Source organism: Canis lupus, chromosome 8 (genome assembly GCF_011100685.1).
Source record: "Canis lupus familiaris isolate Mischka breed German Shepherd chromosome 8, alternate assembly UU_Cfam_GSD_1.0, whole genome shotgun sequence".
Classification (NCBI taxonomy): domain Eukaryota; kingdom Metazoa; phylum Chordata; class Mammalia; order Carnivora; family Canidae; genus Canis; species Canis lupus.
Window position 1 is genome coordinate 27,285,693 of NC_049229.1, and position 27,856 is coordinate 27,313,548.

The window sequence follows — 27,856 nt, forward strand, 5'->3', positions numbered from 1 at the left end:
AATCAAATATTTTTGGCAGTATGTAAAAACATGGATTCAAACATGACACGTTTAGTTTCCACAAAAATATATTTAATAATAAGCTTGTTATATAAAATCAAACATTTAACATTTTTAACATTTTATCAATTCAAACTCACTGGTGACTAACTGGGAGTGCTTTGTAATTTTGGAAGATTACCTAAACTAAAAGTATATTTACATAATTACAACACATGTAAATATAACTGAATAGCTACTTCAATTAATGTTGAAATTCACAGAATCCTAGAGACTTATATAAAGGCTAAAAGTGCCATAAATTTTTCTATAATCAAATGTACTGCACTAATTATGAACAATATCTTAACTATTAAAAGGAAAACACTGGGAAGGAAATGATGGGTTTTAAAGTTGTGACAAATTCTTAAAAGATAAAAAAATATGTAAAATCAATTTAATGACCAAGATATCTTAATGAATCCCTGATTGTCATTTTTGGCAGCTCAACCCAATCTGTTGGGATGGCAGTGTTTATATGCTGTCAGGAACCCTCCACTGTCTCATTAGAGCCATGCTCCTAAATGCTGTAAGAGCCCTAGTCAAAAGTTAGGAAATAATAGCAACTTTGAGTGCTGTACACATCTTTTCCATACAGGCTACGGCTTTATGCCTAAATTTATTCCTGAAAGATTACAGGCCCTTTACCTTTTCATACCCAAAAATATGTTCTCAACATGTTTAAAAAGGGTTTTTACGTTTTGGGAAGGAACTCTATATATTACATGTATAAATGTATCACAATTAAGGTCCCAAATCCCATTTTGTGTTTGGAACTACACAATGGTAACATTTAAACCATCTGATTCCAGACAATATTCCCCATTAAAGCAGTACACTTCTTTTTTTAAATACTGCATAGGTTCTCTCTTTTTTAAAAAGGGTACTGCTTACCAAGTGATCATTTCCTATTTAATATCTGGTTATAATGAGACATTTCTTGCTGCATTTATCTCCACAGAATATTCAAAGCAGTTTCTATATTACATTTAGAAGTGTTTGCTATGTTGGCTCTTAAAATGATAATCATTTTTTTTGCTCAATAAAATATTTTTAATAACAAAATATATGTAAAATTAGAATTTTATAATTTCCAAAAAGCTGCCTTTATTAACCAAAGTTCTTGTTTGCAGTTTTCTGTGAAAATATTTTAAAGCCCTTAAAAACCTAAATTTTATTTTTTAAAAATTCTTGCCATGTTGCTGGGCATACCACTGCTGTCTCTGCTTGCGGTTTTCCAACTCCGGTGAGAAGAGCCTGTCTGTAGGCTTCATACATTTTAACAATCTGTTCCAGTTCTTTCATGAAAAGCAACTTTAGCATTCCCTGGTATGTATCCAGGTCAGCCAGCTGGAAGAGTTCCCACTTCAGAATGTGGTCATATCTGTTTTAAAACATAATCATGCATATGTTCACAACACATACATAAATATGTATTTATAGAAACAAACTCGTCTATTTTTATAAAGATCAACTTTATTATATCTAAACAAACCATAAGCTTTAATTAAAAATAACTGAGTTGTTAACTTAGTTAAATATACTATTTTTTAAGGGAGAGGAGAAAACTGATACTACTTCATATTGATTTAAGTTAAAAAATACCAATTTATCAATTTTTCTGTTAACGTTAGACAACAGTAGACACAGATTTCAAACCACTGTGGTTCTATAATTTCAGAAGAACACATATTTTATGCTATTCATAAATTCACCTAAAATTTACCAGGAACTTAAAAATGCTTTAGACCACAAATGCCTGAAGATAATACACAAAAACGGGCAAAGTCACTTGTGTTATTACCGTTGATAGAGCTTCCTGAGGAATGCTGTTCACAATAGCAAACAAGGAACTAAAAGTGGAATGAAGACCAACCATTCATTCATGGGCTCTTTTCCTGAGGTTGAGTATACAGTATTAAAAGAGAAAAACTCAAGCAGAAAGGGAAGAATAAGTTCTTTTCAAAATGAGAGTTAGTAGATTATAGAAATATGTGGGAAAGACTCCTGTTGGATTGTATTTACATATACCTCAGGCCTTTTAGTCCTCCTTCCCATACCAAGATCCCATACCAAGAGGGAAGTAAGCAACAAAAAGTAGTAATCTACATTGAATTGAAAGACCTAAAGACATCACTCAGATCCAATTTTTCCATTTTACAAATGAAAAAACTGAAACCGAATGGGGCTATATATTTCTTGCAAAATTGTTTAGTGACCAAGAAATGAGAAAGGCAGAGTTGTGGACCAAATTACTTCAGAGTAATAGTTTTGAATGTTGAGATTAGATAAAGAACTTGAACTACAGCAGGTCATATACCTGTATCATATGAAGTGACACTTCTCAAATCACATTGCAGAACAGATATAATGGGAAGCTTTGATTGTAAATTCTAGTAAATTTATTTTTAATAATCACAATATTTCCACCTAAGGATCCTTTGGTAATTCATTTAATATATTATTCTAAAAGGATCCTCTAATATTTATTCATTCATGAGAGACAGAGAGAAGCAGAGACCTAGGTAGAGGGAGAAGCAGCTTCCCTGTTGGGAACCGGATGTGGGAATTGATCCCAGGACCCCGGGATCATGACCTCAGCCCAAGGCAGACACTCAACCACTGAGGCATCCAGGTACCCTCTAAAAGGTTTTTAAAAAGGGAAACAGTAAACAAATAATGAGTGGTCAGTATGAACCACAGACTGTTTGGCACACTTAAATTTCTGTACAACTTGGGTACATGTAACCAGGAATGCCAGGAGCATAATATGCAGAACCACAAGGTAAACAGATCTTGTTGGATCCCAAATTTACCCACTTAATTACCTGAGTGCTGCAAATCTAATAGGTATACTTGGTGGAAAGCTTTATATTCTCTTTAGTGAGAAACTCCAACATAAATTAGATACTATAAGAAATATTAAGCCTCTATGAAGTAACAGTTGTTACCTCTGCCATTCATGTAGCTTAAGATCTTATTTGTTTGAATCAAACTCATAATTCCTAGCAGAAAACCTTAATCCTCTACAGTCAGAACTACCTAGCTAAAGGGTAATTTTAGCGATGTCTATTGATTCAAGATGCTTAAATTCATGCCAGCTGAACTTCTATAAGAACATTAACGCTCACTTATCATCTGTGTACTTTCTAGCAAGGAAAAAAGGAAGAATAAATTGGTAAATATCATACTTGTTTTAAGATATGAGAATCATTCTGTATAAACATTCAAGTTTTAAAAAAAGGAAAAAAAAAAAGCTTCAGACAATTTTCTGACTTCCCAATCACAGCATTTAGCATCAAAAATAGGATTAAGGGTAGAAGCAACAAAATCAGAATAATTACAGAAAATCATTTGAGAAGAAAAAGCATTCCAGAAGAACAGATGAGAAAAGTATGCAGTGTGCCAATTTGCATTCCAAAATCTTGCCCCCTGCTGCTTCTATGGAGTTACTTCCCTTCTCATATAAATACTTCCCAATATGCTTTTTTGTTTTTTAGGAAAAATAGAAAATTCTGATTCTTCTTAACTAGCCAAATCATCTAATTCCCTATGTTTAATTTTAGTCACTTATGGTTTAAATACACAGGTAGGGCACTTGGGTGGCTCAGCTGGTTAAGCATTGTTGAACTCTTGATTTCGGCTCAGATCCTGATCTCAGGGTCTTGGGACTGAGCCCCAAGTTGGGCTCTCTGCTCCATGGGGAATCTGCTTGTCTCCCTTGTCCTCTGTTCCTCCCACCACCACGTGTGCTCTTGCTCTCTCTCTCTCTCCAATAAATAATATCTAAAAGAATACATACAGGTGGGGTGCCTGGGTGGCTCAGTTGGTTAGGAATCTGCCTTAGGATCAAGTCATCATCTCAGGGTCCTGGGATTGAGCGCTGTTGGGCTCCCTGCTCAGTCTACGTCTACTTCTCCCTCTCCCCTCCCCACTCATGAGCTCACATGCACACTCAAATAAAATCTTAAAAAATATACATACACACACACACACAGGGAAATCATTCAGAATATAGGCTGTACACTACTTCAGTAGCCTATGCTTATTGTATCATTTTTGTTGTTTTTTCCTACGGCAGTATTCTACTTATAAATAACCCATATATGCAAACATCAATTGCTATAATCCTACCAAAAAATATGTTCACACTCTAAGGAGCCAAAAAAGTGCTGCTATTTCAAGCTCTAGGTATCACAAGCCAGCCTAAGTCCCTTCCCTGTGCCTGTCCTCTGTAACAGTGTGCCCACTCTTCCTTTGTACCTTCACCCAGAGCTGGGGCAATGATGACACTGCAGGACTGCCAAGCCATAGGAATAAAATACAATCCGTGCCACAAGTACTATTGTGGACTGGTGTTGGGGTGTGTGCCCATGAGGAATAAACGGAAAGTAAGTATGATCCTGATGTTCTCTTTCCTGTTATATACTAACCTTATCGTTTACTCTGTAGTTCAGCTTGATTACAATTGTATGATACATTACAGACTTTTGGGAGCAGTCAGAAACATAACTTAAATTCACAAATAAAAATTTAGAACATAATCTAAGTTCTGGAAGTACATGCAAAAAATGTTTTGGTAAGTTACTACTAGATCTAGAATTTTAAAATTTCAGGAAGTCAGAAAATTGGCAATTGTTTAACAAAAGGAAAAAACACTGGTCTTTTTTTTTTTTTTTTTACTAAAACCCCTCCTTTTGTTAAGTAAATGATTCTTCAGTATCTACTTATAGATAACAGCTCTTTCTTTGTTGACAGAACAATATCAACCATTTCCATCTTCTTTAGGGGCAAAAATTTTGGACCAACTAAAAGCAACAGGTTCCTAAACCTCTCATTTTAAGTTTTTAAGCAGTAAAGAAGTACTTGCTCTCTTGTTCCAGTTTGGCCTTCTGAGACAGTCCTGATCTATTTGGAAAAAAACTAAGTCGGTTATTTCCTCAAGTTTTATAGCTAGCTCACAGAACCAGACTGAAAGGGCTATAATCTTTGAGAGTCTGTTTCTCAGACTCTCAGCAAGGAATTCCATTTAAGTATGTTCTTTTCCCCCCAAAATGAATGCTTTTTATATTATTTCTCCCTAATGATGACTATAAAGTAGAAAGGATAATTCTCCTCAATCTTATCAACCCTCCAGAAATAAAAAAAATGCAACAGTTGGGCATATATTCTTCCAAACTTAAGGAAAATATAAAGACATATTCTATATGACATAAAATCAGCGTATGAACAAAGGCTCTACACTGGTAGGTCAAGTGGTATCAATAGTGAAAGAAGAGCGGGGGGGAAAAGGGAAGAAAAGTCCATCTGCCATCATTCCTTATTCCATTCCTATCCTGGATGAATAGGATGAGATAAAAGAGGCTGCAGCAGGGTTAGCCCAGACACCAAGCTAAGCTAAACCTCTACAGATAAATGTGTACCTAATTTCAAATAAACTAAAACCAAACATTAGAAAAGCACTGTTTATATCTTGCAAATAATACCTATAATTAAAATATTTTTAAAAATTACATTCTCAAGGCTTAAATTTGAGTTAGAGGGGAAAAAAAGAACCAATGCTTTTAGACTACAACCCTGGAAGATGGTTCGTCTCCACATCAGACCACGGATTAACAGCTGTGAATTTGGAGACTGAGAAGAATGTTTATGTTGGCCAAAAATTAAATAATTCACAGTAAATGACCCTTAATTTTATACAAATGTTAATCTGGCCTAAACGAGCAGAATCATCAAATAATTATAAGACATATCCTTGAGGTAACCAACTATTCAAATTAAAAGCCTGAAAAGAAGCTAATAAAAACAAATGGCTTTAAGACATTTATTAGAAAAATCAGCCAGTTATTTAGAAAAATAACTTCTAGAATCTTTAGGCTAAAGGCATAAACATATGCATGCATAAGCGTGTGCACATGTGCACACACATACAGGGTTGGTAAATACATAATAATATGATAAAAATTTAGATCAGAGTTGGCTTAATCCCTTACAAATTTTATTTTAATGATCACCGTTGAAAACTATGGAAAAGAGTTACTATTTCAAAAAAGTATATATGAAAGATTTTACATTCCTTTTATAGAGATTTAACTTTTTTCCCAAATTCACTGTCCAATCATCTTAAGCTCTCTAAAACTCTTAGCTATTTTATGCTGTTAATTTTGGTTTCTGAGATACAAAAAGGAAATAAAGAGTGAGGCCGCAAAAACTAGGAACTAAATGTTGCCTTACAGAGTTGTTAAAATGTACATGCAATTATATATGAAATGCCTAGCAAGTATAACAAGAATTTAATAGCTACTCAGTATATAGTAATTATTAAATAAGAATTGTTAATGACAAATTAAGAGCATGATCTTTGAAACTGGAGGTCTGAAATCTATCACTTAATAGTTGTATGATCTTAGCAGAGATAAAGCATCCGTTTTTTAACCTGTAAAATGGGTTTTAGAAAGATTATATGAGGTAACATGTGAAAGTTTAGCATTGTAAGATATACAAAAGCAGCACTGGATAATCAATAACCATTCACTTTCAAAAACCCTTTTTTCTGAAGTCATGACAGTCTGTATTGACCAGTGTTACTAATCCTTATCATGCTGGGTTATTGATCTGAGTATCTACTTCTATTTCAGGAGAGAGAGAAGCTCTTTGTGGCAGATGTCATTTATGTATGATTAAATTTCAAGAATAGTTCCTACTATGGCACCTAATAAATATCCTCAAGAGCCTGGCAAATTCACAGGCATCTTTAAAAACTAGCCCACATATTTTCTTCTTCAGTGCAGCTTTCCTTGGTCCACTAATTATAAACAAGAAACTTTATACAAAAAGTGCTAATGCAAGGCAGCTACCATGCCAATGTGCTTTAAAATGCGTGATCATTTATTCTCCCATAGTTCAGTAGAGGAAAGAAAAAGACTTAAATCTAAGTTCAGTGACTTGCCCAAGGCCATTCAGTATGCAGGTGATGGAGCCAGAAATCAGACAGTTTCCTTCCTGAGTGATCTTGACCATTATTCTATACCTCTACCTCCCAGTAATCATCATCATCATCTTTACTAAGCTCTTTTAATGTACAAGATATTGTTATAAAAATACTTTATATACACTATTTTACTCAATTCTTAATAACCTTAAGAGTAGGCACTATTCCTATCCCCAATTTATAGAAAACAAAACGAAGTTAAGCATTCTGTGCAGGATTAACAGCTAAAAACAGTTTGAGAACTCAAATCATCATATCCCAGAACCTGCGGCCACTACTTATATTATTTCCTCAACACCCCTGTGTCTCCTGCTGTTTCATTTTTGTACCTAGGATTTCCCTGGGTCCTTACTTTTATCACAAGACCACTTATTTAGAAGTTAATCTCCCCTATGAGAATGTAAGCTACTACTATAACACAGGTTTGCATACAAAGAAAACGAATAAATGTTCGCAGAACTTACATTCCTAGTCAATGATTTTCAAACATTATAAAATGTGATAGTCCTTCCTCAATTAAAATATTACTTAGAAGCCCAATATGATCAAAAGAAAAAAACAGTGCCATGTGGGTTAAACAGCCTGGAGACTCCATTCAGGCTCCACTCACCACTCAACAAAATTATACTGTAAATTCACTTACTTCACAGGGGCTCGAGCATAAACCTGAAGCCAGTCAGGAATTTCTGCAGTATGATATGGATTTGCAGGTACCAGAAGGGACTGATTTCTTTCAGTTTGCTGTGGCTGATATGTGACAGGAGGGGGTTGGTCATACCTAGGTACGCTAAGAAAAAAAGAATTGACATTTATTAGGATAAACACTCTAAATCTAAACAAGAAATTGTAAAGAACAAATTAATATTTAAAAGTTTTTCGATATGCCTCTTGCCCAAACTGAATTCCTTCTACCACCTAAAAAACATAAAGGTCTGGTGTTTTTTTGTTTTTGTTTTTTACCACACCAGAAGGTGAAGTAAAATCCACCTTCTCTTGGAAACTAGTAGATCATTAGTGGTATAAACCTAAGCTAAATCTTTACAAATTTTTTTAAGGATTTTGTTTATTTGAGAGAGACAGCACAGGTGGGAAGAGGGGCAGACGGAGAGGGACAAACAGACTCCCCACTGAGCAGGAGCCCAAAATGGGGGCTTAATCCCAGGACCCTGAGATTATGACCTGAGCTGAAGTCAGAGGCTTAACCAACTGAGCCACACAGGTGCCCCAAATCTTTACATATCCTTAAGAGATTTCTTGTCTGGTATTTATTCTTTTTAAGGAACTTAAAAGGAAGCTATAAAAAATTTGGAGCTAAATTATAACCTTTATACCAAGGCTTAACACTAAAATAATTTTCAGTAATAACTAGTTATAACTAGCTATAAATTTATACTGGAAAGATAAGTAATTTCTCTCAAAATGAGAATGGCTACTTTCTTCCTCCTTTAGGCTCAAAGGAAGCTTTGGAATATCTATACAAGTAGGAGTAACAACTAAGCTTGAGATATCCACATCAACTATTTTCTGCTTTTACCAATTTATGAGAACATATGGGATTTAGAGTTGATTAGAACCTATTTTAAATCACAGAGAAAAACCAAACCAGATCATGCTTTAATTAGTTCTAATGGCCTAGCTGGTGGGACAGAAAGAACACCAAGGTGGGGAGGGAGTTGTTATATGAGAAAATGCTAAGGAAAAAGCACTGAATCACTTGAAGCCTAAAGACTGAAATTTGGAAGGCCAAAATGATCTATTCCAGAATAGGAGACAAAACTGGAACAGACTGCTCCAAATATCCATATTTATGTGTATGTCAGAAAAGGTCATTGCAGTACTAAACTACGATTAAAGAAAGTATCAGACTGTGATTAACAATTTAAAGATCAATGTCCAAATGACAATGAATTTTATCTTTACCTCTTGTTTCATAAGTAGGTACAAAGTGAAATGTCCCCTCCTCCATTTTTAAAAAGATTTTATTTATTTGACAGATAGAGTGAACACACAGGGAGAGGGAGAAGCAGGCTTGATCCCAGGACCCTGCCTAACCACCCAGGCACTCCTGAAATATCCTTTGATAGCACAACTGGGGAGTGGGAAAGAACTGAAGCTTTGAGGTCAGATATGTCTGGAGAGTTTTAACTTCAGTTTGGCAATCCCTCAAGTTATATGAATGTGGGCAAAACTGTTTACTCCACTTATTTATAAAACTGGAATAAATTCTACCAAAGATGACTATTCTCAACAGTAAATGAACTAATAAGTGTTCTGTATAAGGAGTAGCATAAGAGACAATCAAAAAGTTACTTTAATACTATCTTATATGAGCTTAAGAAAAGTATTTATTCTCTCCTGTTTAATGCCTACAGAACTGCTAAGAGAAGCAAATTGTGAAAATGCTTTGTAAACTCTAACAGTTCCATAATATGTAAGGTTACTGATGATAAACAGAAAAGTCAGCTCAATATACTCTCCAATCTGATTGTCTGGACCACAAAGTGTTCTGCACCTGGTGACAGCAATTTGTAATCATGTTTGGTTCTTTTTTTTTCCTTTTTGCATTTTCCATCATTCTTTATCCACAAACATCTGGCTGCACTCCCACTATGTGCCTGTCTGTGTGTTGGATGCTGGGACACAGCAGGATTAAGTGGAACTCATTCCTGTCCTTGGGTGGGAATTGTGATCAGGTAGGAGGGGGACTCTCCCTATTACTCCCATGTCACAAGCCTGAAAATAGAGGCCAGGGAGGAGAGCAGCTTGTCTGAAATGGTTTAGAGCCCAGCCAAAGGGACTAGAGCCCAACACAGGCCGAGCTGGTTTGATTCTTTTGAAGGGACAACAATTTCAGTTGTTCAATATACACTATCATTAAATGGAATCACGGGGGAAAAAAAAAAAACTTTTTAAAGTTGAATTAATAAACCCAAATATGTAAAACTGAAACAACACAATAATGATAAAGCTTAGTTTTCTAGGTGATAATATTACAGTGTATTTTCTTTTTTTTTTTTTCCAAAGATTTTATTTATTCTTTCATGAGACACACAGAGATAGAAGCAGAGACACAAGCAGAGGGAAAAGCAGGGGAGCCTGTGGGGAGCCTGATGCAGGACTGGATCCTAGGACCCCAGGATCATGACCTCAGGCCAAGGCAGATACTCAACCACTGAGCCACTAGGCATCCCTACAGTGTATTTTCTTAATAATTTTAATGGTTCTAAAAAATGGAAAAGTCTGCTATAACCAAAGATCTATATTATGCTAGATAATACTAAGGAACATCTATCAACATGCTGATGATATTCTATCCATTTTAAATCTTATGGCTCAGAGGTAGTTAAAAGGAAATATTTGTAATGTCATGACTAAATTAATTACCTTTTTAATGTACTTTGAATTCCAGTGTGTATTTTACATTTACATACAGCACAACTCAATTTGGATTAATCATCTTTCAAGTGCTAAATAGCTACATATGACAGCTGGCTACAAATATACACAGGGCTAAAAGTTTGGCCATAAATGAGACCTATTGATAAGCCCAAAGGATCATTGGCTACATTTGTTAAACAGATCTGGGATATTTTGCAGTTCCAATTTTCACTTTCTTGCCTGGCAAGGTAAGAAACAACATAAAAAGTCAGAAATTGAATAAAACAGCAAGATGTTGTAATTCAGAAGTGTATTTGGACACATTAGGAGTGAGGTCTAAATTTATAGAAATTTAAATGGAAAGAGACAGATGTTTTAATTGTTTAAATTTCTGGGTATCTACAATAAAAACACTGGCATATTAGAGCAGAAACGGATCATAAGAGTACTCATCATGTTTTCTGAGGCTGTTTTATAAGTTTTTAATTATTAAAATCATTACCAAATATAAATTCAAAGAAAAATATCATAAACTTTGAAAAATAAAGCTTTCAAATATCAAACCTCAGGGTGCCTTTCTCTTAGATGAAAATATGAGTTCAAAGTCTAACATTAGACAATCTCAAAACAAAAATTTGAAAATAAAGGTGATACTATACCTAGGAGCACAGGGATGCCTATATTGAGCCTTCTTATTTGTGTGATCTACATAATAGGTTCCAAATTCTGATGACTCAACTCGCTCCCATCCTGGAGGAAGTCCTTCTCGCTCAAGTGGATGGCTCCAATGAGTTGTATTTGTGTTGTGATCTATGAAATATTTTCTCCCTCTCATTGTCCAGTCCACAGACCAGCCGGGAGGAAGAGGTAAATCTTCAGAACCATGGTTAGTTAAATTTCCTAAAGATGTAGCAGCAACTCTCCCAATACCTGAGGAGGAAAACAGAAAAAGAAGAAATAGAACAATAATTCAAAGCTTAAAAATATGCCATCCAAGAAACAGTTATAAAATTAATTATCCTAACTGTACTCTTCTGTTAAAATTCATGATTTTGTAATTATAAGTAAGAATTTTCATAAAACTAGCCAGTATTACTAAAATTTAATTACAAAAAGAGGAAGGAACTAGACTCCCTCTTTGAAATTAGTTTTGGTTGATGCCTCTATCATCAGGCTATACAAACATTTAACTATTAGCAAGGCTACTAAGTATGTATACTGCTTAAAGAAAAGAAAGGAAAAATTTCACCTCATTAAAGATTTAAGATTTGACATTTCACCTAAAACAGCAAAAATAAACTTGTAAAGTTGGGCCTGGTTTATAATTTCTTAAATATAATCTAGCTGTTCCCCAGAACCATTAGCAGCATATAAGGTCAACATATAAAAATTAAATATGCATATACTAATAACAACTGGAAAAAATTATACCACTTATTATAGCTCAAAAAAATCAAATGCTTACATATAAAATAACAAAATACAGACAACAAAATATGTGTAGAATCTGTATGCTGAAAACTACAAAACACTAATGAAAGAACTGAAAGACAACCTACCATGTTAATGGATTGGAAGACTCAACATAGTTAAGATGCCAATTCTTCCTGAAATGACCTTTAAATTTAAGATAATTCCAATCAAAATTCCAGCAGGAGTTTTGGAGATACAGACAGAAATAGGTAAGCTCTTAAATGTATATGAAAGGCAAAAGAACTAGAGAAGCCAAAAAAAAAAATTTTTAAATAAGGATAAAAGTAGGAGGATTCATGCTACCTGATTTTTTTAAATATGAACTCATGACCCCAAGATCAAGAGTCATATGATTTCTACCAACTGAGCCAGCCAGGTGCCCCTCATTCTACATGATTTTAAGACTTTCCATAATCAAGACACTATGGTATTGGCCAAAAGGCCAGACAGATCAATAGAACAAAGAATCCTAAAATATGCCTACATATACATAATCAATTTTTAAAAAGGTGAAAAGGTAATTAGATAGAAAAAAATGTAGTTTTTTCAACAAATGGTGTTGGAACCACTGGAATATATGGATGTTCCATATGCAAAAAAATTAATCACAAACTATACCTTCCATTTTCTATAAAAATGAACTTAAGATGGATCCTATATCTAAATGTAAAACATAAAAACTATAAACCTTTTAAAAGAAAAAGGTGGATAAATTTTCATGACCTTTCATTAGACAGGTCTTAACCATGATGCTGAAAGTATAATCCATGAAACAAAAATACTGGCAAACTGGACCTCATCAACTTAAAAATGTTTGCTCTATGAATGACATTGTTAAGAGAAAAAAAATGAAGCTACAGACTGGGAGAAAATATTTACAAATCACATATAAGACAAAGGACTTTAATCTGGAATTTATAAAGAACTCTCAAAACTCGACATTAGGAAAATAGTTTTTTTAATGGGCAAAAGATTTGAACAGGCACTTCAAAGAAGATATTTGATAGTAAACGAGAAGATAAAAAATGCTCAAATCATATTAACCATCAGGGAAATCGCTAAAAAAAAAAAAAAAACCTGCAAATTAAAACCACAATGAGAGGACATACACATCTATGAGAATGGTCAAAAAAGAAAAAATATCTGACAAGTTGTGATAAGGACTGGAGCAAGTGAAATTCTCATACAATGCTGGTAGAAACATACAAGAAAATACTTCAGCCACTCTGGAAAACACTTCAAGGTCTTACACCAAGTTAAATATACGTTTTTCACATGATGTAACAATTGTTCTCAAATATTTAACCTAGACAAATAAAAATGCTTCTTCACACAAAAACCTGTATGGGGATGTTTACAGTGTTGAAAACAGAAATAACCCACAGGTCTTTCAAGAGAATAAACTAGTACAATTATACAGTGGAATCTACTGTAAAAAGTTTTTGAACTACTTAACAAATACATGCAACAACATGGAATGGATAAATCTCAGAGGCATTATGCTGAGTGAAAGGAGCCAGGCTACTCTGCATGGAGCCTGCTTCTCCCTCTGCCTGTGTCTCTGCCTCTCTTTCTCTTCTCTCTCTCTCTGTGTCTCTCGTGAATACACAAATTTTTTTTAAAAATCTTGAAAGAAAGAAAGAAAGAAAGAAAGAAAGAAAGAAAGAAAGAAAGAAAGAAAGAAAGAAAAAGAAAGAAAGAAAGAAAAGAGAAAGAAAGAAAGAAAGAAAGAAAGAAAGACAGACTCAAATGGCTGTAAATTGTATGATTCCATTAATATGAAATAACTGCAAAGGCAAAAGTGCTAGGACATAAAGTTGTGGTTGCTAGGAATTAGGAGTGGGGTGGGGACTAACTACAAAGGGACAGCAATGAGGTATTTTTAGGAGTGACGGGTGATGGAAACATTCTAAAAACTAATGGTGCTGGCACTACATAGATCTAAAATTCATAGAACTCTGTACCTTAAAGAAAAAAACCACTTAAGTTTACTGTATGTTATTTGGGGGAAAAAAGAATAGCCTGGCTGCACAGTTTTATTCTTATATAATAACTGTGGATAGTTAATCACTCCGGACTCCAAGATTTATTTAGTTTGTGTCCACAGGTTAATGACACAGATTGAGCTCAGTATGAGTTTTTCCTTGTTGTTGTAAAGTGTACAGGGGATCTCTCTGCATTATTTCTTACACCTGCATATGAATGTACAATTATCTTGATAAAAACTTCAATTAAAAAAAAGGAAGAGGTATAACATTCAGACTCAATATACATGTAAGAATTGCCAAAAACATGTCAGATAGAACAAGAACATTAAGAAAGAAGTGAAGAGAAAAAAAAAGAAAGAAAGAAAGAAGTGAAGAGGGCAGCCCAGGTGGCTCAGTGGTTTAGCACCGCCTTCAGCCCAGGGCGTGACCCTGGAGACCTGGGATCGAGTCCCGCATTGGGCTCCCCATGAGGAGCCTGCTTCTCCCTCTGCCTGTGTCTCTGCCTCTCTTTCTCTCTGTGTCTCTCATGAATAAATAAATAAAATCTTGAAAGAAGAAAGAAAAGAAAAGAAAAAGAAAAGAAAAGAAAAGAAAAGAGAAGAGAAGAGAGAGAGAGAAAGAAGAAAAGAAAAGAAAGAAAAGAAAGAAAAGAAAAGAAAGAAAAGAAAGAAAAGAAAAGAAAGAAAGAAAAGAAAAGAAAAGAAAGAAAGAAAGAAAGAAAGAGAAAGAAAGAAAGAAAGAAAGAAAGAGAAAGAAAGAAAGAAAGAAAGAAAGAAAGAAAGAAAGAAAGAAAGAAAGAAGAAAGAGAAAGAAAGAAAGAAAGAAAGAAGCAAGCACTGTGAAAAACAATTCTGGTAACTTCTCCTTGTCCCTCCACAATTCTCCACCTTCTCCAGCAATCATAGGAGGTGATTTCAAATAATTGGCAAAGGAAAACTAAATTTACTTAATACATATAATATGAACAGCACAACATCAACCTGTAAGGAAAATTTTAAGAGTTCTGTAAAAAGGTACAAATTTATTAAAAGAACAGCCAAAAAAATGTTCCAAAGCAAAGAAAAAATGCAACTAGATATTCTCCCATTAACTAAAAGAGAAAAAGGAAGCAATCAACTCCTTGAAGGAAGACCACAAAAAAAAAAAGCAAGAACCCAAAAGATAAGATGGTAAGGCAACAGAGATAAAACCTGTGCTCAGGAAAGGAATAAAGATGAAGACAAAACTGGAAAAACAAACATTCAGTGTTTGTTATGATGGAGAAATCTAGCAAATCTTAACAAAGTATGAATGTTAATATCAACAATAACGTCATATGCATATCATGTATCTCCCTATATTTGACATGATGAGAATATTTCACCTCTGTGGTATAAACAAAAACTCAGTCTAAGCATACGAAAAACATGGGACAAAATCTAAAATGAAAGACAGTTTACAAAATATGACAAGTATTCCTCAAAACTACCAAGGTTAAAAAAAAAAAACTACCAAGGTTATGAAAAACAAGGAAAGATGAAGTAACTGTCATAGACCAAAGAACATTAAGGAAATACAGCTAAACGTAATGTTGTACTGATTGGATCCTGGCACAGAAAACTGACATTAATGAAAAAAACTGGTGAAATCCAAATAAAGCTTGTAGTTAAATTAAAAAAAAAAATTCTTGAGTTCATAGATACTAAGCATGAAAATTCACTGTTCACCTTTGGAGATAGGGTGCCAATTCATTATTCTAAAAAATAATAAATAAAGGGAAAGATTTAGTATTTATCCTTTCTTATATGAATAGCAACCAAATAACTGGTAAGAGCTAATTCATTATAGAATTCCAACTAATAGAGAAGAAATGACAGAATTAGAATATCACCATTTGCAGCACTAATGAAATACTAGATCTAGCCAATTATCATTCATGGCTGCCATATCAACAGGTAAAAGGCTGATGGAGAACTTCTTGATGAATGAACTGTGCTGACATCTGATCCCATCATGAATGAATTGTAGTATCCAAAAGAAATTTGTGGTTATATGCCTTTGGAACTGATGTAATAGAATGTGTCTCTGGAAGTGATACAGTAGAATGTATACATCATCTATGAACTATTCTGACAAAAAGAAAAATGCAAGAAAGAAAATAAACACAACCATAGTATCCTTTGAGAGGAAAAATATGTATTTCTAAAACATATGGGAAATATAGAACAAAACAAAGCTAACAAGCCTTTTGGTGAAACTGATCTTGGCTCCTGTCAAACAGCAACTGAAGTGTTATTTAATAAGTGTAGCTGAAGCAATTTCTGTACTTAAAGAAAAAATGTTTAAGCAAAAAAGAAATAAGCCAAAGTACCAAAGACACATTGCATATAGCAAATAACTTCAAAATTACATTTTATTTATTTTTTTTAAAGATTTTATTTATTTATTCATGAGAGACACAGAGAGGTAGAGACACAGGCTGAGGGAGAAGCAGGCTCCGTGCAGGGTGCCCAGTATGGAACTTGATCCCAGGATTCTGGTATCATGACCCGAGCCGAAGGCAGATGCTCAACCGCTGAGCCACCCAAGCGTCCCTAAAATTACATTTTAAAGCTGCAATGGGTTTACGTGTTCTCATACTTCCATCATGAAAACTGTTGCACTACTGGCCACAACCAAGGACAGCAATTAAAAAAAAATTATAGTCAATTCACTGTACTCATACGGAGTTATTCATAAGAACCATTAACTTTTTGGCCAGCAGAGGTCCTACTGGAAATACATCGACAGATTTCTAAATACAGCATTTTTTAAAGCAAAAGCTCTTATAGTAAATAGCAATAAAGTAATAAGAACTGTACAAGCTTAGAGATTATTAAGGTTGTGACTGGAGAGGCCTGGGTGGCTTAGCAATTGAACGTCTGCCTTTAGCTCAGGGCATGGTTCCAGAGTCCTGGGATCGAGTCCCATGTCGGGCTTCCTGCATGGAGCCTGCTTCTCCCTCTGCCTGTATCTCTGTCTCTGGCTCTCTCTCTCTCTCTCTGTCTCTCATGAATAAATAAATAAAGTCTTAAAAAAAAAAAAAAAAGATTGTGACTGTATTTGGAGACTGAGCCTTTAAAGAGGTAATGAAGGTTAAATGAGACTGTTAGGATGGGGCTCTAGTCCAATATGACTGGTGTCCTTATAAGAAAAGGAACAAGGGATAAAGGGATGCCTGGGTGGCTCAGTGGTTAAGCATATGCCTTTGGCTCAAGTTGTGATCCCAGGATCCTGGGATGAAGCCCTGCATCAGACTCTCCACAGGGAGCCTGCTTCTCCCTCTGCCTATGTCTCTGCCTCTCTCTGTGTATCTGATGAACAAACAAATAAAATCTTTAAAAAAAACAAAAAAGTTGTGACAATTTTATTCATCTGCTGAGAAAATCCAAATTTCCATATACTGAACTTACCTGAATCTAGAAACACATATACCTGTACATTTAAACAATATTAGGTACTAAACACTAGATTTAAACTGTGATAAATACGAAATTCATATTTAGAGGAAACATAAAGACCTTTGTAGAAACTCTTATTTTTCAGAATTAAACCTCAACAATTTGATAAGGGAGCCAAGATGTCCTCAAAGTTTCAAACAACGTCCTCAGGTTTACCAATGCCAGGTAAAACAATGATTCCTAACCTTTCCATAATACACTCTGCCTATACTTTCTGAAGGTGCCACGTGCACCAATTTTTTTTTCAAACTATTTGGGATAATTTTATAAAACCTACTGAGAGGGATCCCTGAGTGGCGCAGCGGTTTGGCGCCTGCCTTTGGCCCAGGGCGCGATCCCGGAGACCCGGGATCGAATCCCACGTCGGGTTCCCGGTGCATGGAGCCTGCTTCTCCCTCTGCCTGTGTCTCTGCCTCTCTCTCTCTCTGTGACTATCATAAATAAATAAAAATTAAAATAAAATAAAATAAAATATAAAATAAAACCTACTGAGAGAAGAATATACAGTACAAAAAGACTATAAATAAGATTTAAAGCAAAACATTCCTAGAAATAAAACAGGTCTAGAAGACAGGGGAAAAAAGCGACACCAAGCTCTAATACAAGAGACCTCTGCTCTAAGTTCAGAAAGTTGAAACTTCAATCGCCAAACATGCCAAATCTGGAAAAAGCATAGACGACCACATAACACTTTTATAAAGGACACAAGCACTAACAATTACGAGTATCTCCTCTGTCCCTGGCCCTTTTCCAAATGTATGATTTCGTATTTAAAATAGTTCTATCAGTAGTAGTATCACTACCAATTTACAGATGAGGAAACAAAGGTTCAAGTTATTTCTAAAGCCACAGAATTGATATACAGTCAAAAGACAAATTTATTACTAATAATGTAATCAACAAACAAAAGATCAACTGTAATTCCCCAAAGAAAAGAATGCTGCTAATAAAAAGCTATCTACCAATTTTGAATTCAATCAGTGGAAAAATAAGAACTTGTTTCTGAGATACAGGGGGAAAAAATTAGTTTTCCATTATTTCAGTTAGTCCCAGAAAAGAATGAGTGGCATTCATAATCCTCAAAGTAACTTTCATTTGTAGGGATTAACTACACAAATTCCTTCCATTTGTATAAAGTAATACATTCATAAGCTAAAGATATGATTTCCCAAACATAAGGATAAAGTAAGTACTATTTTGTCTCTACACCAAGACTTTACTAGATATGTCTCCAAAGAATTTAATCTCATACAACCAGGGAGATATCTGTAAAACCTGCTCTTAGAGACAAAGCTCAAAAATTCTGGTTTACTTATTTTGTAGCGGCTACAGAGAATAAAATGGAATCCGGAACTCTAATGAAGATCCACAAGCTTCAGGGTAATAATAAATGCTGAACATCATAGCCCTAGTTACATTCAAGATGCTGATAAAGAGATCTAAAGAAACCTACCTTTTCTCCCCCTCTGCAAAATAATTACAAATAATGTTGTGTCCCTAAAGATTATTAACCCCTTCTCAAAGATAATTCTGGGTTCATTAAATATTGATGTAGTTCCTGGAGTAAACATAGCTTCAGTGTTTCTGGTTAAAGCTGACACTGCTCAGTTTGATTTTGGTAACTTGATTCCTTTAGTTATCTTCAAAAATAAAAGTTTTAAAAGTCTGTTACTTAAAACTGTATAGAACTAAAACAAAGGAATTCATTCTGCCTTTAGTATTCCAGCTGAAGACTTCCTGTTAACAGCAGAATTCCTTCCTTTAGCACAAAGAGTAGGTGCCTGCCCAGTAAGTACATTGACCAAAATGTTAAAGGTCAGATTTCATAGCTAAACCTAGAACTTGCTAGGTCCTGAAACCCCCTGAGATATTATATGACCTATTTTTAGCTGCTGCCAAATACAATAAAATAAAGTTAACTCTTAAGAGAAGGCATTTCCTTAACGTCCAAGTAATTGGAATCAAGTCATTATCAAACTCTTTTCTTCCATACTTTCTTAATGTTTACTACATTAGTAACAACCATCAAAACTTAAAGGTTGTGAAAATCAATCTGTCTAGAGCACATCTTTACCCTCCCACAAACTTACTTTCTCCTTCCCATTCACTATAATTCCTTGAACTCTCTTCAGTATTAATTCTGAAAATATGGTAAGTTTCAAGTCTTTTTAAGATGAATTCAAGAAACTTCCAGCTATTGTTTCATATTCAGATTTTTCCTTCTGGAAAAGACAGCTGTTAGGCTTTTCTGCTTGGTTAGTAACCGGTTATTAATTCTTCCCTGACGTCCTTCAAACTCCTTCAAAGAAAAACTTTTTTTCTAAAAGGTAAAACATGAAATCTTATTGCCCTGATATAAATTAATCCTATTAAGTGAAATTTCTCAAGCACATTATCACTGCTCTAACAAACACTAATCTTTTTTAATGACATTCTTTTTTATTTTTTTAAAGATTTTATTTATTTATTCATGAGAGAGACAGAGGTAGAGACAGGCAGAGGGAGAAGCTGGCTCCCTGCGGGGAGCCTGATGTAGAACTCGATCCCAGGACCCCGGGATCACCATGCAAGCCAAAGGCAGATGCTCAACCACTGAGCCCCTAAAATGACATTCTTTGATTTTAAAAAGTATCCAATTGTATTTTATTTCTAACTTATGATTGCAAAGTTATTTTGAAGTCTGTCATTAAACTTATAAAACCTATGTCAGGCTGCCACCAAGAGAGGATCAGTAGAAATTTAGTTCTTGCAGTATTTCCTCAATGATACTTTGTGAATCAGAATTTTAAAACAATGTTTTAACTTGGTATTATTTATTCTTCATACTTTCATTTAGGCAGAAAACTGTTATGAACTCTCAGTGATGTTTGTAATGTAAATGCACATGATAAAAGTTAGTGTGAAGAACAATCTGTATTCATGGTAAACAAACTGTTACAAGCTATTATTCCTCCTACCCCTCAGCCCCCAAAACCGCCTAAGACTCCAGACTTGAAATCTCTGGATTCATTCACTTAGTCAACCATTTATGCAGTCAAGTGCTATGCTAATCCTATCTGAATCTTCTCTCTTCCTCATCTCTTCATATTCCATATGTGGCCAAGTCCCATCAATGCAGATGTATCCCACTTCTCCTCTTTCTAAATGTTTGCAGCACAGGTCAGGTCCTCATTAACATTTTAAATAACAACCTCCAACATGCACCTAATGGAAGATTATGGAGTCAATGAAACTACTCATAAATAGTGTATAACATTAAGAAATTCATTCAAGTAAAAAGCAGGAATATGAAACTGTACAGAATATAATCACAACAATGTAAAAAAGAAAAGAAATAAAAGAAGGCCATAAAAAAAGATGAAGGAGTGAAGCGTGGGTGGCTAAGTGGCTGAGCATCTATCTGCCTTTTGGCTTAGGGCAGGATCCCGGGGTCCTGGAATCAAGTCCCGCATCGGGCTCCCTGCAGGGAGTCTGCTTCTCACTCTCCTAGTCTCTTTCTCTCCGTGTCTCTCATGAATAAATAAAACCTTTTTAAAAAAAAGAAAAAGATGAAGGAAATAACTGAAATATGAAGAATATCTGGCCTGCTGGGCACTTTCCCTTAGCTTTTCTGCTTTTTGAAAATTTTCTACAGTAAGCAGCTATTCCGCTAAAACATGAGTTTATTTTTAAAAACTTACTATTTTGGTTAGGTAAGAAATCATTTCTGAGGTTTAAAACTATTTGATATTAGAAACAAACAAAATAGGGATCCCTGGGTGGCGCAGCGGTTTGGCGCCTGCCTTTGGCCCAGGGCGCGATCCTGGAGACCCGGGATCGAATCCCACATCAGGCTCCCAGTGCATGGAGCCTGCTTCTCCCTCTGCCTGTGTCTCTGCCTCTCTCTCTCTCTGTGTCTCTCTGAATAAATAAAAAATTAAAAAAAAAAAAAATAAATAAGTTGGCATTAAAAAAAAAAAAAAAACAAACAAACAAAATAAACATCAAAGTATGCAACTATCTAATCCTTTAACCAAGATGTTCTTTAAAAAACAAAAAGGCACTGGGGTCCCTGGCTGGCTAAGTTGGTGGACTATGCAACTCCTGATTTCAGGGTTGTGAGTTCGAGCCCCATGCTGGGTGATTACTTTATAAAAAATCTAAAAAACAGGGATCCCTGGGTGGCGCAGCGGTTCGGCGCCTGCCTTTGGCCCAGGGCGCGATCCTGGAGACCCGGGATCGAATCCCACGTCGGGCTCCCGGTGCATGGAGCCTGCTTCTCCCTCTGCCTATGTCTCTGCATCTCTCTCTTTCTCTCTCTGTGAATATCATAAATAAATAAAAATTAAAAAAAAAAAAATCTAAAAAACAGAAAGACACTCATCCATGCTCATTTCTATATGCCTAGAAAACCTCTCCTCTTCCATGTCCCAATGAAATTACAATGTCAGCTCTCACAAAATAAGCTGTTCTTACCAATCATTCTTTATCATCCCTCGATTTTCAAAACTCAAGTGATTTACTTCTCCTAAACCCATAATTAAGTCTTTTACCCTTAAAAGCATCAAAGACTTGCCCTTTCCTCTTCAATACCACTGTTACCTGCAGTCATTTTTTCTCTAGCAATCTATCTGAGTACAACTAGTAATCTTTAAACTCTTTCATAAAATGACTTGTCTTTTTGAAATCTGCAATGGCGCTGTTTGACTCAAGTTTAAATCCTTCAGCATGTTGTTGGATTACAAATATCCATCCTACCTCACATCTTCTTTCTTCATTATTGGCAGAACTACATAGTTCCTTGGATTTACATGCCTACTCTGTCTTCACTGGGCTATTCCAAATTTTCTATCTAAACTGCCTTTCCTCTGCCCTGTTAACCTAAAGTCCAAGCTCAATCACAGTTCAAGTCCTACCTCTTCCAGCCTACCCTGATCTCTCTTCTGACTCCCTATTGTACTTACAGTCAGTACCACAGAGTATAACAACTGTTCTACTGTGCATATATTGGTTTTGTTCCCCAAGTAAGATACCAGTAAGTCAGAGAAAATGCTGGACACATAAATTGTCTGTTATTACTAAATGAATAAGGGCACCTGCATGGCTCAGTCAGTTAAGCATCTGACTGGATTTCAGTTCAGGTCATGATCTCAGGGTTGATATCAAGCCCTGTGTCGGGACACATTGGGCATGGAGCCTGCTTAAGATTTTCTCTTTCCCTCTTCCTCTGCTAAAAAAAATACTAAATGAATGTTTTCTACATTCCTGCTCCAAACTGTTTGTTTGGTGGTGGTGGTTGTGAAAGAGAGAGGAGAGAGAGAGAATCTTAACCAGGCTACACACCCAGCATGGAGCCTGATGCTGGGCTCAATCTCACCACCCTGAGATCATAACTGGAGCCGAAATTAGGAGTCATACACTTTTGACAGACTGAGCCACAGAGGCACCACTCCAAACTATTTTTAAGTCATCTTGCTTGAAATTTCGTAGGTTAAAAAGTGTCTCTTGTATTTATTTTTATTCTGCCAAGATTTAAAGCCTGCAACTTACCAGGAAAAAAACTATCAGATAAAAAAGTTTAATTTTCAGCTTGCTTCAGTTTATCTAGTGTAATTCAGTACTTTAGGAATAAAGTAGAATTGTGCGTTTCTCCTACCTTTTCTGGTTGTTGTACAAGTATCCTCAAGTTAGCAAATATGGAAAACACATTTTAAAAAATTATATGGCTAATATTTTTGTTCCAAAAAGACAGAATTAACACACAATTAACCTAACCATTTGACAGTAAGTTTTTTTTTTAACCAATCTGGGAAATAATTATTCACCTGGGAAAGCAGCTTTGTTAAGAGAAACAGTACAGGCTGTAGCTGAGGAATGATGCAGTTGCCCATGTTATCTTTACCACACCAAATTCTTCCTCTCCACCTTTCCTTTCTCAGGTCTGACTCCAGGTTCTTTGAAACTCTTCCCATTCTACCAAACTTAAACCTAGATTTAATCCAACTATAGACATTAAATTCTCTGGGTTTTCAAGGTTTCATAGTGTTAACAGTCTACACAGCCTTCAGGTAAGTACCAACTTTTATTCTTTCACTCAACATAGATTACTAATTATTTGCAAGCTGGCTTAACAAAACTGGCAAAATGGAAAAGTATTTTTCTAGGAGTGTCTGTTGGGTTCCCAAGAAAATCCAGAGAAGAGCATCTTTTTAATTTTTAATAAATCTAAACTAATGTAGAATTCATAAATTTAAGTTACCTGAAGCATGTCTCCCCTGATTCTGTGGCATTCTTTGGAAGAGATCATGGTTGTATTCATAATATCTATAGTCTTCATGTGCACGATCTCCAAGTGGGCGCCTTCTCTGACCATCAAAATAATTATCTGAAAAATAATATCGGGAACCAGAGTCTCCATTTTCAACAGCAAAATTAATTTCTGTTAAAAATGATTGAGAAGAGCCATACTCCCTAGGGACATCTGCTAGACTCCTGGCAAGATAAGAAGGTGCAGATAATCTGTTGCTTTCTCTTCTCATTATTTCATGAGGTGTTCTTTGAATTGGAGTTCTAAGGAAACTCTGGTTTCTTGAAACTATTCCATCTCCAGAAGCTGAAAAGGCATTAGGACTTGAGTCTGGCAGACAGATATCAGTTCGTCTTGGAATTGTTGGACCATGCCGAATAAATGAAGGCATGAGATCTACAATAAAACAGAGTAAAATGATCACTTGAGTAAGTAATAACCACACTTCTCAAAAGTTGTAAAATGATCACTTGAGTAAGTAATAACCACACTTTTCAAAAGTTGTTCATTTATATCTATTACCCCAAAATGAAAAATTTCAATGGACTTAGGCAAATACTGATTTAAGATAGTGCTTAGATATTTTAAAATTAAGGCCGATATTTTCCCACTCAAATTTATAATTTGTATGAATGGGATAGGTGTAAACTCAGTCAGAATCAAGTGTATTCTGCACACCACCATACATATGAAATGTCAGTAAGCTTAATTATGGTTAATACTCATGAATAAATGTGTGAAAATAGAAAATAATTTAACAGATACACAGTTACCAACATAATTTAAGATTATTCTTTGTTTGTTGATTTTACTTCATTTTTAAAATTCCCAAAAATCCTTTTACAACCCCAATCATAATTTCAAAAATATAAACAGAACATAATGCTACTCCCAAACATGTAAAGGTAGATTTCTTTAAAAAGACTTTAAAATAATTAATCTGGTTTCCTCTCAGAATTATGTAGTACTAGTTAATCAAAAGCTAGAAAGTAAGAAATTTAGCTATGAAAATTAAAAAAAAAGATCTCATTTCAAAGAGGCACATAAATGTTGAATCCATTCAAAAATGCCAAGCCTAAAACTGGCTCTCTTAAGAACAAGTAATTATCATTCAAAACAGAAGATAACAGTAGAACAATGGCCTTCAGGATACAGTACTTCTGAATACAGAACTTAAGTGGCTTAGATAGGACAGGTTACAAAGCAAATAACTTTATAACATTAAAAAACTAGATTTGGAAACTGTTGCATTCGTTTATTAAGGAAAGAATATAAGAGAACACTGATTATTAAAAAGCTTCAGAAGCTAACTCTAGACAAAAATATCCAAATAAACAAGTCTCAAAACTCGATGAAATTAAAACAAAAACAAAATACCATATGAACTTATTTGCTTTAAAGTATAGCTAATATGGGGTGCCTGGGTGGTTCAGTCAGGTAAGGATGGTCCGGACTCTTAGTTTTGGCTCAGGTCATGATCTCATGGGTCCTGAGACAGAGCCCCACTTGGGGCTCCACACTCAGTGGGAAGTAAGCCTGAGATTCTCTCTCTCCCTCTCCCTCTGCCCCAACTCCTGCTCTTTCAAATAAAGGAATCTTTAAAAAAAATAATAAAGTATGGCTAACATAGTTCATGATTTTAAGTAATGTTTAATAAACTTTATTTGCAGCAAATTAAAAGCTATCATAAATTTAGCTGAAAACCTAAGAACATATGTAACTGAAAAATAAGCAAATAAAAAAAGGTTTAAAAATCAATTTTCAGGGATGCCTCGGTAGCTCAGTCAGTTAAGCGTCTGACCCTAGACTTCAGCTCAGGCTGTGATCTCAGGATCGTGAGATCAAGTACCCTATCCAGATCCGAGCTCAGGGGAGTCTACTTCTCTCTCACTCTCTCTCTCTCTCCCCCCCTCCCACCCCAGCCCCTCCTCCTGCTCGGGCTGACTTGGGCTCTCTCCCTCTAAAATAAGTAAATAAATCTTTAAAAAAAAGAAATTGGGATGCCTGGGTGGCTCAGTGGTTGAGCATCTGCCTTTCAGCTCAGGGCATGGTACTGGAGACCCAGAATTGAGTCCCACATCAGGCTCCCCTTGAGAAGCCTGCTTTCCCTCTGCCTGTGCCTCTGCCTCTCTCTGTCTCTCATGTATCAATAAATAAAATCTTTAACAAACAAATTTAATTTAATTTAAAAAGAAATCAATTTTCACAGGGATCCCTAGCTGGCCTAGTAGGAAGAACGAACAGCTCTTGATCTCAGGGTCCTGAGTTCGAGCCCCACTCTGTGTAGAGATTACTTAAATAAATTTTTTTAAAAATCAATTTTCCGGTTACTGATGTACCCACTGATCTTTTTGTTCTTTAAGAAAGCATTGCAAATAAACGGATAAATCTCTAAGGCTGATGATGTAGTTATTATTTTAAAAACATACGAGTGATGGGCACTGAGGGGGGCACTTGACAGGATGAGCACTGGGTGATATGCTATATGTTGACAAATCGAACTCCAATAAAAACATTTTTTAAATTTAAAAAAAAATTTTAAACCCTAAAAAACAAAAAAACAAAAAAGAAAGGAAAAAAAATGCTCTCGGGATGCCTGGATGGCTCAGGGATTGAGCGTCTGCCTTCAGCTCAGGTCCCAATCTTCTCCCTCTGCCTAGGTCTCTCCCTCTCTTTCTGTCTCTCTCATGAATAAATAAGTAAAATCTTAAAAAAAAAAAAAATGCTCTCCACACCTTTCTGTGTGATCTCGGGTAAATACTTCTATGAACAACTTTCCCAATTACAGAATGAGGTAATGCTTAAGTCACAATGGTCAGTAGGAGCTTCCAAGATGGGCACTTACACAAAGTGCCCACTATGCAGTATGAACAAAATACTAGTTCCTGACCTCACAAATGTCTGAATACACAAGCAAGAATTAAAAATTCCAAAGATTCAGCTGAAAAAGCAGAGTCAAATGCGTAAATTGAAAAGTATGGCGGGGAGGCAGAGAAACAAAACTATTAGAGTTAAAAAAAAAAAAAAAACTTTTGTCAATTTCTCCTAAAGTACGATAGAAATCATTTTTGCATACTTCGCCTTTTTTGGGGGGGGGGGGGGAGTCGGGGAAGGGGGTGGTATTTGTAGCAATTCTCACGAAAATAGCCAGCCAGACACACACGAGTTTTGGCTTCTCCACTCCTAAGACTGATGAAACTTTGGATAGCGGCTACAACAGTGACGGCCAACTGTCACCTCCTCACGTCTGCAACCAGCAAAAGAATTCTACCCGAGTATGTACAACTTCCAGCACGGATGAGTGACATCCGAAATGTTTGCAAACATAAGCCCTATCCCGAGGTATCTACAAAGAGGAAAAAGTGTGCCCCAGTCTAATCACTTTCACCCCTATAGCATCAGGGAATCCTCCATCTAATTGTTTCCGAAACAACCTCTTCTAGTAATCAAAACGAAACACCACGCTGCCCTTGCGGGGCACGGGGGGGGGGCGGGGCGGGGAGGGAGGGACGGGAAAGTTTGTTATTTTTAGGGAGGCCCACGGGGGAGGGGCTCCTCTAAGTTTCTTACACTTTATCGGCTTTCAAACAATGACCACCACTTCAGGCACAATACAATTAAAAAAAAAAAAAAAAAGTATTTCACAGAGACCGACAAGAAAGAAAAGCCCCGGGGAGCCGCGTCGGGCCAGGTGTGGATGCGCCCCACCCGACACTCACTCCGCAGCAGAGGCGACGTCTCCTTCTTCACGTACTTCCCCTGCACCTCGGCGGGCTTGGACACTTCGTTTTTGGTTTTCTTTCGGGACAGCATCCTTGTCGACGAGGCTCCAAGCGGCGCCAAGCAGCCTCCTTAGGGCTCCGCGAAGGGCGCCGGCCGGCCTCGCCGCCACCTCCGCCGGCGCCGCCGCCTCCTTCCCTCCCGAGCCGCCGCCGCCGCCGCCGCCTCTCCGCAGCCCGGGGTCGCCAGCAGGGACTGCCGCATGTTCGGGGCGCTAAGCGCGCCGGCCGCAACTCAGTCGCTTGTCAGTTCCTTCTCGGAAATGTACTCGCTCCGCGAGGCTGCCCGAGGACACCGTGAGCAGAGGCCAGAAACGCCCGGCCAGGGCCATGGTCCGCCGCGGGCCGCCTAGTAACCGCTACCGCCGCCGCCTCAGCCGCCGCCGCCGCCGCCGCCTACGTCCCGTAAACTTTCCCCGCGGCCGCTGGGAATTCTGGGAAAC

At 36.3% G+C, this 27,856-nt stretch overlaps 1 protein-coding gene across 1 annotated transcript; it reads right to left on the reverse strand.

Moving 5' to 3' along the window:
• Nucleotides 1-50: 50 nt before the first annotated feature.
• On the reverse strand, nt 51-27,804 carry SAV1 (salvador family WW domain containing protein 1). The gene is given in 6 exon segments (XM_038544677.1): nt 51-1,283; nt 1,285-1,423; nt 7,674-7,817; nt 11,068-11,338; nt 23,587-24,030; nt 27,354-27,804. Coding segments are annotated over 6 exon segments (1,155 nt in total). The 5' UTR covers nt 27,448-27,804; the 3' UTR covers nt 51-1,220.
• Between the last annotated feature and the right edge of the window lie 52 nt (nt 27,805-27,856).